Source organism: Neopsephotus bourkii, unplaced genomic scaffold (assembly GCF_033783945.1).
Source record: "Neopsephotus bourkii isolate Nb327-2 ecotype Australia unplaced genomic scaffold, CSIRO-AGI_Nbou_v1 NB_16, whole genome shotgun sequence".
Taxonomy (NCBI): Eukaryota; Metazoa; Chordata; class Aves; order Psittaciformes; family Psittacidae; genus Neopsephotus; species Neopsephotus bourkii.
Genome location: NW_026900533.1, coordinates 95,066 through 111,313, shown reverse-complemented (window position 1 = coordinate 111,313; position 16,248 = coordinate 95,066). Strand labels below are relative to the sequence as shown.

Genomic DNA, 16,248 nt, shown 5'->3' with positions numbered 1-16,248 from the left:
CTTCCTTGTGTATTCTTAAATGTTCCAATTTCTATTTTATTTTTTCTCTCTGACTCTTAGGAGGTGTCTGGCATCCAAGGCCATAAGCCAGCCCCTGACATTTCTCAATAGCATTTCTCCAGAAGAATAACCCCAGCACAGTAGGTCCTGCCTGAAGAAAGCCAGGTCCAAAGCAAGCAGTCAGGCTCTGCACTGAGCTGCAATGCTTGGCAAGTTCCTGTGGCAGATGATGCTAAATCTCATACGTGAGGAGTTCAAATCTGAGTCACAAGCCCCAAAAACAGAAATAAGAGAGCAATTAGCAATATCAACTCCTCAGAGGGAAAAAACTGAAGCTGAGGTATAAGTAGAATCAATATCTGGTGGCTGGCATGTCAGGCTGGGCCTCTCTGACCTTGCCAGAACCCAGCAGGACGTACTTGATGGTGTGATCCCAGATCTTGACTGTCCAGTCAGAGCTACAGGAAATGAAGACTTTCGAGTGGTAGGGATTCCAGCTGACTGAGTCCACGGCCATGTGATGAGCTTCAAACACATCCAGAAACTGGCTTGAGTAGCATTTTGAACACTGTAAAGGAAAGAACTAGTCAGTAATCAGAGACCTCTTCTTGCAGAGTGTTGCTTCTGAACACTTGTATGGCCTCCTAGGCTCTTCTGGGCTGGCTGGGAAGTGGTGGCTGATACCCAGAGGGGCTACAGAAACAAAATAACTTAGCACATGCTGTTTTATCTCACTTCCAGACAACACTAAGCTCCCCTCTGCAATACACAGAGGTAGGAATCAAGTTTTCTGGTTATATTTATAGCCACAGCCAGGCCCCTGTGCCCCTTCTTCACTGCAGGACATCCACCACTTTCCTGTGAGCTGGGGTTCCTGCCATGCCCCTAAAAAAGGTTCTTAGAAAAGGAAGGGGAAAACATCTCTCGTGTTGCTCAGGAGCATATAGCACTGTGTGCATTTGAAGTGTTGCAATTAAGACCTCTAGTAACAGTGCTCTCAGCACAACAACGACCTGTTGGAACCTTTGGTTGTAAGCATTTTGGGAACATGCCAGAAGTGCCTTCCATGCCATGATGCTGCGACAGCCTGCTCTGAGAGCCTGCCCCATCACATGGCTCTGCAGTTTCTTCTCTTGTGCTACTCGTGACTTCCTAGAGGGGTGTGAGAATCACAGGAGGTTGGCCAGCACTCAGGCATGTCCTCAGTGGGCAGGGGGACAACAGCCTGTAAACTGGGTAAAGCCTGCACATGCATGTGAGGGTCAGGCCAGCAGTGTCACAGCTGATGAACAGCAAAACGTAGGATGTGTGCAAGAGCTGGAAAACATTTGGGAGCACTGGAAAAGACACTCTGTGCGTGAGTTCATGAAGTGGGGGAGAAATTACAACCTGCTGTCTGCATGAGCAGAAGACGGGACTTGATCCAGACCCTGTCAGTTCTGTGTACACAAAAAGATTTGGTTATACTCCCCACACCTCCTCCCCGCTGATGGTAATGGAGGCTTCCTTTGTTAGCCACATGGACCTTATCTCACAACTAATGTCCTCTTGGTTGTGTTCCTTCACACAAGCTGTATCCACACAGTAGGTTGGGGCTGGTTTAAGGATTTTCTGTTGGTCTGCCTCGGTACTGCCACTACAGGGACTTTTTAGCACCTTTCGCTAATCCCTAATGAATGCAGCAACACATCATCTGTCCAAGCAGCAGGATTGCTGAAGTGTTATATGACTTTACTTCCCACAAACCAAACCTCTCAATAATCATAGGGTTTAACTGTTTATTACACGTGACACTCACTGACTATTCAGACCTGGTTTTTCCAGTGCCCTTGTGCACTGGTACTGGATTGAGGGTTGTAAACTAGTCACACAGCAGTAGCTCCTGCATCCCTGGGAGGTCTGCTGTGATAGGAAACAGAAACAAGAAAGTAGCTCATGTTCCACTGAGATTTACTGACAGTGTGTATAGCTTGCTGTTTGGTGCATACTCTGTCTCTGAGTTACTGTCCTTGTGTGTAATTATGCGACTGAAATGTACTTTAATGGCATGTTTCATAACTTCACTTCATAATTCTTAATGTTCAGCCATCAGGAAAATTGGTACTTGGCTTCTTTTGGAAGTCACTTAGCTGTGAATAGACAGAATGGGTCATGAGTAATTAACACAAGAGGGAAGCTGCTTTAGCCATCTGTCCTTCCAAGTATGTGTATTGAAGGTCCCTAATACCTGAGGACTTCGAAGAGTGGGATACTAACCAGATTTGTCTGCATCCACCAGAACTGTAATGCTCGGCACTCTGTTTTTAAAGCCTTGTTGGGGCTGAGCCCCTTATCACTGCAACTCTCTGGGCACTTGTGTAGGAGCCCTTTCATGCTCTGGGATATGCTGACCCTCAGCACCGGCTTTGCAGTGTGCAAGTCTGGCCCAGAGGTGAAGTCCAGGTCCCAACAGGAAAGGAATCGATGGTTTTCTTATGAATTCAGCAGCAGAAAGGGTTCTGTAGGGCAAATGCCTAACTTCTGACAAGTTAGCTTCAAAGAGGATTAACAGATTCAGGGAGCAGGCATTTGTGCAGCCTGTCTGACCTTCTAGAGCATTGCTCCAATTTGCTAAGAGTGTTTTTCTCCTATTTAAATGGTGGTAGATGTGTATGAATAGTAAATGGTATTTTTATGATGAGATGGGAAAGCAAGGATGTGTCTACACCAATACAGGAAATCAGTAGGAAGATGATTGGTGACGGGGCTACAAAACATGGGAGATGAATTCTGGGAGGAAAGGAGAACTCCAAGGACACAAAACTTAAAACTAATCTTCATTAACAGCCCTTCAGATTATGCTAGCTGTTAGCCTGATGCAAAACTCCTCCACATCCATGGTGAATGGATGGTTATTAGTGTCCTTATAATACAGAGCATTTCTTTAGTTCACAAACAGAACACTGAGACTCCCTGGTTTTTGCTCAGGACCTTCTTGTAGAGATCTGATAAGATCTGTACAAATGCTTATGAATGGAAACAGAGGCATGTGAATGCACTGGGAGAAACAACAGGAAATGGTAAAAGAACCTGTATTATTTGATGGCAAATGCAGTCAGTCAAGTGACAAGATAACAGGACGGAACAAATAGAAGCCAAAAGACAAGGTGGTGAGAAGAACACTTCATCAGACTCCTACCAGGATATCTGCTTGCTTGGCCTTCCCACTGATCTTCCCCCCACAAACAACCTTTTCACTCACAACACTGAGTTCAAAGAATCACTTTTTCCTTCTACACAGTCTTGCACTGAGTTTTATTATATTCATTTGTTAGACACTCAAACAACCTGCCTAAGACTGAAAAAAAAAACCCTTTCTAACATGAATATGTTCTAATCTCATCACAATTTTTCTGCGGAAGCCTGTTTGTTAAGAAGCAATTCTGACCAAAGAGCTGAAGCCTCAATAATGTCTCAATATGAATCACAGAGACCATACTTTTTATTATCAAACCTGAACAATTCCTAAACAGCAAGTAAGATATGAAAAGAGGCAGTTTTGCATTGCAGAATCATATTAATGCAGAAACAGTTTGTCCTCTATGAAAAAGGGTGATAGGTCTGTGTGTAATTAAGATAATGATTTCTTGGCTTCAGAAATGCTATTAACTAAGCTGTTTTAAAGATTTCACCATAACTGTTCTGCAGCTAAAGAATTAACATATTAACATTCTATTTGTGGGCATGCCTGGTCTCTGAGAAAACACCTCCCTGAAATCCACTTTCCAATTTATTTAATAAATAATCTAAAATCCAGCCCATGTGGACAGCAGCCCATGTTTGATCCCTGACTCATACGGCATGTAAGGAGACTGTCCCTTTCACTCAACATCTAGTGGCAAGGGCAAGTGCAGCACAGACACCTGAGCAGCTCAACTCCTGCTCAATGTAGCCACAGGTCCCAAGAGCTGCTCAAACAGCTGTGGCACTGTCACTGTCTTCAGCATCCAAGCAGGGCAAGGCTCTGGGAAGCAGTTCACAGGTAGATTCATTAGTGGGTTCAGACATGCAAAGCTTCAATAAAGGGTGCGATGAAGATGCATGGTTGTCCTTGAGAAATGCCTGGAGCAGTTGATCCCAAAGCTTTTGAAACTCAGGGGATGCTAGGGTGCAAGCAGTCTTCCCCCTGTTTTTATGGATACTATAGAGGCCTGCTTATGCTAGACACATGATTTCTCTTCCGTGTGTTAGCCCAGACAATCTGATGGAAGACTGCCCTTCCTTCCCATGGGAACACCTAAGTTTTACAGGGCAGTGTTTCACAATGTGAGGGTGGTCCAAGTTTCACTAAGACTTCCCTTACATGAAATTACAATGCAGGAATGTTTTGTTGCTTACCATAAACCTGAAATCAGACTTAGTACCCATAAAATAGAAGCACCTGTAAAACAGTATTTCTGCATTTGTCCACCCAAGGAGTAGTTAAAATATCTGGCTTCATGGCAGGGATCACTCCTTATGTTAAAACCCCATCCTAGTTCTAGTTTCAATGATGATTGTCCAAGGCAGGAACACCTACAGCTTTGTCAATGCAAAGGCTGACAAATTCTCCTCCTATTCAGTGCTCCCCCATGAAGGACTTAATTTGCTGTGTAACTGAGCCAGGACATTTGAACTGAGCCCCCATTTACCCAAGGAATTACAGACCAGTCAGTCTCACCTCTGTGCCTCCCAAAATCTTGGAGCAGATTTCCTGGAAGGCATGCTAAGGCACATGAAAAACAACAAGGTGCTTGGTGACAGCCAGCATGGCTTCACTAAGGGGAAATCCTGCCTGACCAATTTGGTGGCCTTTTATGATGGGGCTACGGAACTGATGGACAGTGGTAAAGCAGTTACGTCATCTACCTGGATTTGTGTAGTGTTCAACACTGTCCCACATGACCTTCTTGTCTCTAAATTGGAGAGACATCAATTTGATGAATGGACGAGTCGGTGGATAAAGAACTGGCTGGATGGCTGCATGCAAAGAGTTGTGGTCAATGGCTCAATGTCCAGCTGGAGACCAGTTACGAGTGGTGTCCCTCAGGGATCGGTGTTGGGACCGGTCTTGTTCAACATCTTTGTCGCTGACATGGACAGTGGGATTGAGTACGCCCTCAGAAAGTTTTCCAATGACACCAAGCTGTGTGGTTCGGTTGATACGCTGGAGGGAAGGAATGCCATCCAGAGGGACCTTGACACGCTTGTGAGGTGGGCTGATGCCAACCTCATGAAGTTCAACCATGCCAAGTGCAAGGTCCTACACCTGGGTTGGAGCAAGCCCAGGCACAGCTACAGGCGGGGCAGAGAAGAGATTCAGAGCAGCTCTGCAGAGAAGGACTTGGGAGTGTTGGTCAATGAGAAAATGAACATGAGCCGGCTTCAGTGTGCACTTGCAGCCCAGAAAACCAATCATATCCTGGGCTGCATCAAAAGGAGCGTGACCAGCAGGTCGAAGGAGGTGATCCTGCCCCTCTACTCTGCTCTTGTGAGAACCCACTTGGAGTATTGTGGAGAGTTCTGGTGTCCTCAACAGAGGACATGGAACTGTTGGAACAAGTCCAGAGGAGGCCACAAGGATGATCAGGGGACTGTATGAAGATAGGATGAGAAAGCTGGGGCTGTTCAGCCTGGAGAAGAGAAGGCTGTGTGCAGACCTCATAGCAGTCTTCCAGTATCTGAACGGGGGCTATAGGGATGCTGGGGAGGGACTCTTCTTTAGGGACTGTAGTGATAGGAGAAGGGGTAACAGGTTAAAACTTAAACGAGGGAAGTTTAGATTAGATATAAGGAGGAAATTCTTTCCTGTGAGGGTGGTGAGGCACTGGAATGGGTTGTCCAGGGAGGTTGTGAATGCTCCATCCCTGGCAGTGTTCAAGGCCAGGTTGGACAGAGCCTTGGGTGACATGGCTTAGTGTGAGGTGTCCCTGCCTATGGCAGGGGAGTTGGAACTAGATGCTCTTAAGGTCCTTTCCAGCACTAACCATTCTACGATTCTATGACATCAGCCTGAACATACTTCCTGAAGGGTAACTGATGGTCCCTACCAGTCACAGATGTGCACTGTCATCATACTCATTGACATCCATCACTCACCTAAGCACAGAGGAAGTTAAAACATGTTTGGCTTTTGATGAGAACCAGACACAACAGTACCTAAAAAATCTGGAGTACAATACTTAGTGTATCAACTCCTGTGGGTGACCAGCCAACTCAGAATATCTGCCCATGACTGGACATATGTTTTGTATCCTGAAAGCATCAACAAAAAGCCATTGCACCTACCTCATTGCCCATTACCCATCAGGCCAGCCTCCCACCTTTCTCCCACCTCCCTTCTTTGTGCATCTGCCTGGTGCAATGCAAGTGAGCATTACTCAGAAATCTTCCCTAGATACTTCCTGAGTGATGGAGAGATTTCAATCAGCATTATCCCTGTGGAAGGGCTATATATTTGCTAAGTCCTTCTTGCCTAAATGATTGATACTTATTTCAGAATACCATTTCCTTTGGGTTGTTTTTCCCTGTTTTGTTTCCGTTTTGAAGGCAGGACATGGTGAAGGAGCTTACTGCATCCTCTAGGGATGTCTGGATGGATCTGCTCAGCATCTCAGCCTCCTGCTGATGGCCCACCCCCCACGTTGAAGGGATGTGGCTACAATATTAACAAAGCCCCAAATCTAGCTCAGAGGAATGCTGTGCAAACAAAAGTTACACGAGTAAGCAGCTACTGGCTGTATTTTCACAGATATAAACGGCAGAGCTCAAAACTTTCTATTTTTGTCTTTATTTCTTAAGAAAACACAATGTCTGTGTCCTGCTGCCTGCTTGCCTCTCCTCCCAGACAACTTTTGATTTCATAGGCAACTTCAGGCAAAGCTGGGACTTGGCAATATTAAGGCCTTGCATATTCTGTAAAAAGGGAGCACAACCATCTGGCAGTGCCTCCATCCTGGGAAGGACAAACAAAGCTTAGCTACTGCCCTCACCACATGTCTGAAGCTGGCTGGCTGCAGCTCCCCTCTGATGTTGAGCACCAAGGGGACAGGCTGCAGGAGGGCACTGGACAGGAGGTACCCAGCCCTACCTGCAGGAATCAAGGGCTATAGCATGGAGGTAGGATCACTGAGCTGGGGATAGAATGGGTGTGATCAGAGAGAGGAATGATTAGAGTAGATAGTGAGGAACTGGAGATAGCAGGGCAAGGAAAAAGTGGGACTGGGGAAAGGACCTAGATGTAATTGTGGAAGGGAAGGGCTGTAGAACACCGGTCCATAGGAAACAAGGCTTCATTAGCCTCACTGCTCACGGGTTAACAGGTCTGAAAAAGAAAAGAGCTGAGATTTTTCCTACCATTCCCCCATAGCCATGATGACAGAGGATAATGACCTTTTAACTTCCGCTCTGGTCATAGCTGGCCCCTGCTTGCACAGCCACAATCTGCAAAGCATTCTGGGATGCAGTTTGCATGAAAAGCATTCAGCAAAATAAGGTCTTAATTGGGTCTGTGCAGAGAGCTCCCCTTGACCCTTTGTGTCTCTGTGCTGGTCTCAGGCTCACCACAGCGATCTGAGAGCATGACCGGGTTCTGAAGTTTTTACATTATTACTGCCTGAGCAAACAGTTAAGATGATGAATCTAAAAGACAAGCACAGGTCAGGGGGTGTAAAACAAGGGACAAAGAAACCGTTCTTACCTTATAGATCTTCCCCTCTTCAGTACCAACGAGAAACAAGTAGTCTATCTTTTTGTGAAAATCAAATGATGTCCCACAGCCTGGTAACAGAAGAAAGGTCTGTCAGACAGAGAACTGGTTCATCTGACCAGCACACACTCCCTGCCTATGGTACACAGACACACTGCTGGGGTTTTCAGGAGTGATTTATCAGCCAGAAGCTCCTAAGCAAAGTTAGAGCCACCTCTACCCCTTCTGCAAACACTTACAGACCCACACCAAGCTGTGCCTGTCCCCAGGATCTGCAATTTGAAGAACCAACATGGAAAAATGGAGAAGAGAACTGGAAACACTGGAAGGGAACTGGAAGAACAGATTGGCTAGGGATTCACTTTGGTAAGTAAATCCCTAGCCAAGTGCCTGTCACAGACATAAGTCATGAGGACCAGGCCTGCCTCTTGTTGGGGAAGAACAGATCTTTCTTGTCTGTTTAGTATTCACAGAAAATATAAATGGTTTCTTATGCATAAAGGAGCCCATAGAGGAAACACCACATCACACCTCCCTTTTCATCCTTAGCTCAGAAGCTTAGCAGGCTCACTTCAGTAAAGCCAATAGCAAAGGATGTGATTTGGGAAGAAATCTTCTGCCAGGCACAGAACCATCCTCTTAACTTCAAAAGCCCTGAATGAAGTAACATTGCAAACTCTATTTAAAAGAGGTGTCAACCACAACAGGCTGTGACTCCTTGAGATTTTGTGGCTTCTGTTCCTGAGGCAGATGCAACATCATCCAAGAAAGCCAATTCGGATGGTGGTGAAAGAAAGTTTCAGCAGGGTCCTTCAGCAGAAGATGGGATGTCTGCTGAGAGCCAGAGCAACCTGGGGCTGTTGACCAGCAAGGACACCCAGAGCAAATATCATATGATAAACAAGCAGATAAGGCTGAGAAGCACACAGTTACAGAGAACTTCCTGCAAAGGCAGCTGTCTTAAAGATTATGTCTTAAACGTTAACAAAATGTAGTCCTCAAAGGAATTGTTAAGGTTATTCAACTCTATAATACTGTCTGCATTTTTAACATTTAAATAGATTGTTAAATATTCAAGACAAGTCTTTGAAAACCCATTTCACAGAAACGCTAACAAATAATCCCAAAGCCCCTGGGAGTTCTGCAGTGTACTGCTTTCACTGGTCTCTTGCAACCTATGCAACCTTCTCACAAATTGTTCAGCAGTTACTGTGTAGAAACACAGCAATTCCTAAACGTGAAATGGTTTCTCCAAACCCAGGCCACAGCTTCACAGCCGAAAGCAGGTGCAGTAGGATGATTAGGAGATTCTTCAAGGCTCCCCATGTATTCCAGGACCTCCAGAGCTGACTCATCCCATTTTATCCCAAACAGGATGGTCAGGCTGAGGTAATTCAGCACAGAAGGACTGCACTGTCTCTACTTTGTACAGAGGGTGCCTAACATAGTAGCCCAGAAGAGATGTTGTGCTTTTAGAGAGCCAAACCTGCTGAGGTTCATCACTGCTGACTGGATGAGCTGTGCACCCAGGAAAAGGGAAAGTCTGCTTTTCATCTTGATTTGGCCGGTCCAGATCATTGTCTGGCAGGAAGAGCAAAACTGACTTAGTTTTGACAAATACAGGTAATCCCTGTGCCTTGTCCACACTGGGATATCCCAGTAAAATCATCATGCTTTGAACTGATGTTCATCTTTCTTCCCCAAGTACAGGCAAGGTGTAACCAGCAAAATTTGACTCAATTAGCAGCTATTCCTCCAGACCGATTTTGCCTTACTACATAATGAAAGCAAGGAGGTGTAACCCTTCTTTAGCTCCCTTCCATCTCAACACCCTACTCCTAATTTAATTCCCAGAATAACTGATTAGAGGCTTTGTGTCAGTAATTAATCAGCATGGAAAGGACTTGGGCTCCTACCAAGTGTTTTCAGCTGCAGCCCCTCTGGCCTCTGCGCCATTGTTCCCTCTGCTGACAGCTTGATGACATCTGTATGAACCAGCTCATTCTGCAGGCAGAGGAGATTCCACATGAATAACATGGTTTACAGCAACAATAGAGAGACATTCAGTAATTTGAAATGGCAAATTTTATGGAGGAATTTTAAAAAGCTGTCCAAATGTTGCTTAATGTTTCATGCTCACAGTTGGCAACTTGATAACGTGTCACTTTTACATAATCCCTCCAGGAAACTGATGCTTTGATGCACTGGAGCTAAGAGCCAGTGGTACACCACGCAGACACATGCAACTGATGTGGGAAGCTTTGGGTTTGGGGGTCAATGCTTTTGAGTGGAGGTCAACACTGCCACCTTAAATCATTGTGTTATGCAAAATCACCCTGCATGGTTTAAGATGGGTATTGCATACCATTATAGAGCTGATTAAAACCCACACTAGTGGATAGTAACTCATCACCTTGCCAGTCTTTGCTTCTTACCATCTTCCTATTAATCCCAGAGCGGCCTCAGTTCCCAGTACTCACAACCTCATGGGTTCTGAGATTCAAATAACAAGAACATCTAGCAAGCAGCTTCCCCAGAGGAAAAATGCCCAGTGTTGCTGTTATCAGCAGAGCTCTAAATAGCTCTCATTGCAGGCCACAGCACTGCTGTGCCAAGTGATGTATGCACACAGGGCAAAAAGGCTGTGCCCCAAACAGTTTACAGTCAAGGTGGAAGACAGAAGACAGATGAAAATAGACACAATGTGGATGAATATGAGGAAACAATGAGAGGGTAAAGATCCGTTCTTAGACTAGTGCTGGGAATTAAAATACCACTGCAGAATGGAGTTGGTTGTGAATATAAGAATACCCTGGGGCTGACAAAAAGAACAAAGAACTAAAGATTAAATTAGTGAGCAGTGTGGGCTGAGGACTGGATGTTTTAATGAATCTGCAGATTTCCCACTGGAGCACTGTGAGAACAAAACATAACTTCTTAGCTCAGTGAATCAAGCTTTAGCTGGACTTCCTCTAAGCCCAGAGCAGGTCTCAGGTAGAAAAAGATTCTGCCTGGCAAAGTCAATCCCAGGGAACTGCGTGTTAGGGAAGATGGGAGAAGATGTTGTGAGTTCAGTACTGCAGTCCAGAGGACACAGTGATCTGCAAGACATTTTTATCATGTTTTAGAAGTACAAATTTACAGAAGGATCAAGAAAGGCCAAACCCCATAAAATAATGCACATTCTTCTCACTCATTTGCACTGTTGTACACCAACGTGCCCTGACCTATTGATGGCGGAACTGTTCTGTGAGAGAGCAGCAAGCAGCAGGACACACTCCTGCAGCCTGCATGGTCCTACCTTCTGTTGACTCTTCTTGTAGCATGGGAGTTGCATCAAGTTGGAGTCAGTGGGTCAAGGCACGAATGATGTTAAGAAAGAGACATATATGCTGGTGTATGTGTGCAAGAATGGGGAATAGTGATGCCCAGAGCATCCAGTAGCAAAGCATATTCCATGTGCTGTTCACTGTGTACCCAAATAGGAGTCTTAGTGGGGTGCTGTGAGCACAGTCAGGATATGCAGAGCAACTACTTGCCTCTGCTCAGGCTCCCAGGTCTTCCTGTTCACCGTAGAAAGTCTGTCCAGTCCAAGCCATGGGTGGTTGCCACAGGAGTCTGGTCTGAAGAGCAGCTTTGGAGCTGCCTGGCTCTGGTGACACTGATATACCCAGTGTGTCTAACCAAGGTCAGACACATGATGAAGACACGTTAGCCCACTTACTCTCTGTGCTGCTAGAAAGGCAAACCACGTGAGATCTTCTCTGTAGGTACACACCTTTCTGCACCCTTTCTCTGAAGATGCCACCCAGCACTTTCATCTGGCCAAGGCCTCTGTGAACAGCTTCTGTAGCCTCTCGCCTTCACAAATGATCTTACTCATGCAGACTTTCCTGTTGTGCTGCTTTCAGTGTGTACCCAGCTTTTCCAGCTCCACAGTCTGGAAAATGCATCTGTTCCTGGGGCTGTTTGTTGCCAAAGCCATTTGTGTATTCCTCTGGGTAAACAGACTGTCGACAGTTTGGCCTTCCAGGAATACTGAGCAGTAATACATTGCTTCTGCCTAACAATTGTAAAGCACTTTGTAAGCATTAGTGAATTAGGCCTTGCAGCTGCCTGTTTCTCTTTAGCTGTTATTAGCCGCAAGTGATGAAGGAGGCACAGACCTGTTCAGTAATTTAGCTCTAGGTCACGTAGGAAGGGTGAACTACAGCTACTAATCAAATCTGTGATTGCTGAGCATCAGCCTGGGCAGCAGTGCCAAGCTGCATCCCACTCTTTGATGTGGCTCTACAGCCCTCCTTTTTGATAGGCAAGGTGTGCATGCAAGGAGGGAGAGTAGCATCATCCAGCTGCAGAAGTTCTGCATTCTTCCTTGCCATTTTACATCTTCATGATGACCCAAAACCATGCCAAGACAGCCTAAGCCCATGCAGCTCATGTGCTCTCTCATGGAGTTTGTCCAAAGTGATTGTGCCCACTTTTAACAGACAACCACTATGGTCAAGCCAGATCAACTGTCCCCAGCTAACATTCGACAACTCTTCTACATAAATTTTTTGTGTGGCTTGCCAAATATTCATCTGTAAGAATTTATCAACTTTCTGCTCTCAGCTTTGGAAGTGTCAAACAGCTATCAGTGTTGGAAGAAGCTTTAGTTCTGGATAGTCCTGATTAGTCAAAAAGATTAATGAAGGTCTCTTCCATTTATTCACTATTTGCACCTTAGATCTGAAGGACAAAAAAAAACCTCTGGAGTTTCTTTAATTTTCTCTAAGTAAAACCCAGAGATAGCTCTTTTGTAAAACTGGAATTCAATCAGATTGTCCACTTCTCCTCCTGTAACAAAATGTCCTTTCCATTCTGTTCCTTGCTTTCCCTGATGAATCTCTGTCAAAAAAAGAGAAACCAGACAGCACCTAAAATGTTGCTGTTTTCCAGCCCTGCCTGCTAAGTACATGCCAGATCTGGCAATTTCAGAGGTAACTTCACCTCAGAAAAACCTTAAAAGCCTGCTTTTCACATGGGTGTAGCCGATTTTATAACAGAAGTGCAAGGAATAAGTAGAAACGACATTGTATTATGTGGAAGCAGGACTTGGAAGTCACACCAAGGATGCTTAATTAGGTATATCTACATGCTCAAGGGTTTACAGTGTGGGAAAACAGTTAAGCACCGATGAATCACAGAAGTGTTGCAAAAGACCTTTTACCAGTTGTGTTGACATCGAAGTGCATCTGCAGGCTCTTAGGTTGTCCCAGCTGTGGCATTTCTTTGAAGTTAAGAGACTTAACCCAGTGTTTCTTGCCTCCTAAGTGGAGAAGGCTGAGCACACTCAGATACTGAGGCTCAGCTGATCAGTTTAACCTGCCAAGTAACCCCAACTAGATGTCCTTAGCTGAAGGTGTGTGAATCCACTTCCACATAAACCTGTTGGGAATTTCTATTCAGTGGATAAAACTGGAGCTGACAGCTGGGACAGTGTTAGCCTGTCCCTGTCTAGGGAGGTCTGAGAGTTCTTTTGGGAGAAGGACTTGGGGTGCACTTGCAGGAGAGGTTTTTGTATCTACAGTTGCATGTATGAATCTGGAAGAGTTTATAAAAAAGAACTTAATAATCAAGGCCATCTTCATGCGTGTTCATTAGAAGAAGCTCTCATTCCTGAAGTGAATGTGAGATTAAGACTTACATGGTGCTCGTGCCCATGGCATGGGGTTGGAACTGGATGACCTTAAGGTCATTTCCAAGCCAAACCATTCTATGATTGCATAATTTTATATAGTATTAGATATGAATACCAACCCATGGCAGCAGGCCTAAAATGTTCAGAACAGGCAAGCCTTGCAGAGCTTGGTATAACAGGTTAAAAAACTGAGCATCCAAGGACATAAAGAAATTTCTTTGCTGGAGAATAGTAAAACAGCTGCTTCAAATTCGTAGTTAGGACAATTTGATCATCTTTTAAGTAAAAGATGTTGAAATCTTCAAAAGCCAACAGAAAAATGAATGTTGAGATTCAGAGACATGAATTTAAGGTCATTTAGGGACATGAATGCTAAGTTTCTATCAACATACATACTCAAGGAAAGAGTGATCAAAGACAGGGCACGCAAACAAGTTAACAGAGGCTGGCAATGTCATGGCAGTGGGAAACCCTCTGCCTGTCTGATTGCATGTTGCTGTCTCACTGCAAATGTGAGCTTACTTTGTGCTATTTTGGCCACAAGGGGAGAAATTTGCACCATCCCTCTCACATTCTGAACCGCAATCTCTAGGGGAACATTTTCGGGTTGAGAGTCTTGAAGCAGTGAAAGAAAGCAGATTATTCTGGTCTGTCTGTCAGTGACCCTCCTGGGACAAGCTAAGTTTCAGAGCAAGGACCAGTCTTAAATTCCTGCAGCTGCAAAGCAGAAAAATGTTCACCCATCTCATCACTGGGTGCTACCAGTGCAGGCATGATGAAGATTAGGTCCTGAGTGAGAAGTAGGCTGGTTCTGCTCATTTTGGAGTTTAACACAGTGCCCCAGACCAGCTGTAACTGCACCCACAATCTTCTGCTGACACTTCTTTTCAAACCCAGTTCTTTATAAATAACAATAAACTTAATACGTCATTGAACTTTGAAGGCAATTGGTTATAATTGGATGGGAAAAGAAATTGCCACCGTTTACCTGAAGTAAAGTCCATGAAACAATCCGTCCATCTGATGAGACAGAGAAGAAGTTCAGATTGTTGTCCATGTCATTCTTCTGCCACTTGACCTTAAAACAAGAACACAATCCCAGTCAGCATTAGCAGGGCAGTCTCACATCCTCATCAGGGTCTTCTGAAATCCTTCCTAAAGAGAGCTGGTCTCCACTCCAGAGGCGTGCTGCTGCATAGCATGTATGAACATCATTACCTCCACAACCAATTTCAGAAGGGCACACAGCATTCATTTTCCTGCAGGGATGCTCCTGAGGGGGGGCAAAACCTCACACCTGTGGACTCTGTACTCACCCATGTCCATCTCTTCCAGCAGTAGGAGGAGCATTGACATCAAGGATGGGCCTTGTGAGGTGTCTGAGCTCTGCAGCACTCTGAGCTGTGGCACAATACCATCCCAGAGATCCCTAAGATGTCTCCAAACAACTCTAGAGGTGCCTCAGAAACTTCCCCAAAACACCTGAGCACATCACTGACCCTGCACAAACTAACCCCTTCCATATGGCTAATTACTCCAAGTGCAGTGTCATATGGCTACCCTTCAGCCAGACAACCTCAAATTAGCTTTCTGTCTCTATATGGGGTATAGACAAACCCTTGCAGGCAACCTGTGACATGGGTCCTTGGGACACTGCTGTTTCAGGGACATGAAAATGTCTCCATTAAAATTGAAATCCCCTACACCTTCAGAGCATCTGCCTGCCTGGTAAGGAGATTTGCCTTTTGACTATGACAGCTGAGCAGGAGAGATTAGAACTCAGATAAATGGCTTACAGTTTAGAAGAGACATTTCAGTTAGACCAAAAGCATTAGAAATGCTCAATTTTCAGATCTGGGAATTCAATCAGATTGAAGGGAAAAGGATGACTTGTCACTGAGCCTGTCAGCATACACTTCTGTGGGTATCTGTCAGCTCAGGATGGGGACAAGCACTTTGTCAGGTTGTGCTGGTGTTTTCAAAGGTGTATCTCTTCCTGTCCAAACAGTGCAGCAGTTACATCTCCCTAAACTTCATCCCATAAACATGATAAATGGGCATGAATGTCCTAGAGCTTAGCAAATACTTTGTCTACGACCAGTTAGTTACCTGGTACTTATTCCAGAAATAAAGCATCATTCTCATTACTTTACACAGGTTGGGTATCCTTTCTTGGGAAATGCAGTGTTAATTCTGGTTTGTAAAACTGTCAAGTTCTGTGGAACATGAATATCCAGCAGTAGACTCAGCAAAAAGTAATTGATCTCCTACTGAACACAACCTAGAACACACTATTCTGAAGAAGGAAAAATAAAATATAAAAGGAATCCACCTGAGAGTATATGAAAATGCCAGTTTCATGTCTATAAGTTGCAACTGAAGAGTGTTGAGTGGCATACACCTTTGAACATCCTTGCACAGGAGACATTCTAAGTCTTCTAGGTGGAATCAGTTCTACTATATGGCATTAAAGGAATGCCATTATTCACTATGGTCCAGAATAAAACAGCTAATGATATAAAGAAAGTTCAATGGCACATATGGAGGACACTGATTTTCTAGACTGGCCATTGCACACAGAATGTGCTGGTATATCTATTCCAGGAACATCTCCCTGGAATAACAGCTTCTGCTGACAGTGATGGTCACCAGCAGCTTCTTCAGATGAAAAGGCAGGTGTAGTGAGGAGTTTTAATTCAAAGTGAGAAATGACAAGTTCAGGGTTGCAAACACGTCCAACATGTCTCATACTGAGCACAGAAAAAGGGTCATGTTTCAAATCAGAGCCTTTAAAAATGCTGCACTAAAACTATCTGACAACAAGATGTTTTTACTAACA

The 16,248-nt window shown here is 44.7% G+C and overlaps 1 protein-coding gene across 1 annotated transcript in view; it reads right to left on the bottom strand.

The window, feature by feature from the left end:
• DNAI1 (dynein axonemal intermediate chain 1) overlaps window positions 1-16,248 on the bottom strand; it is a 125,863-nt gene that overhangs the window by 16,330 nt on the left and 93,285 nt on the right. The window contains exons 14-17 of the mRNA XM_061371693.1: window positions 14,398-14,487; window positions 9,643-9,730; window positions 7,718-7,797; window positions 420-568 (exon numbers count right to left, since the gene is read on the bottom strand). Of these exons, the coding sequence (XP_061227677.1) occupies window positions 420-568; window positions 7,718-7,797; window positions 9,643-9,730; window positions 14,398-14,487 (407 nt within the window). The remainder of the gene's footprint in view (window positions 1-419; window positions 569-7,717; window positions 7,798-9,642; window positions 9,731-14,397; window positions 14,488-16,248) is intronic.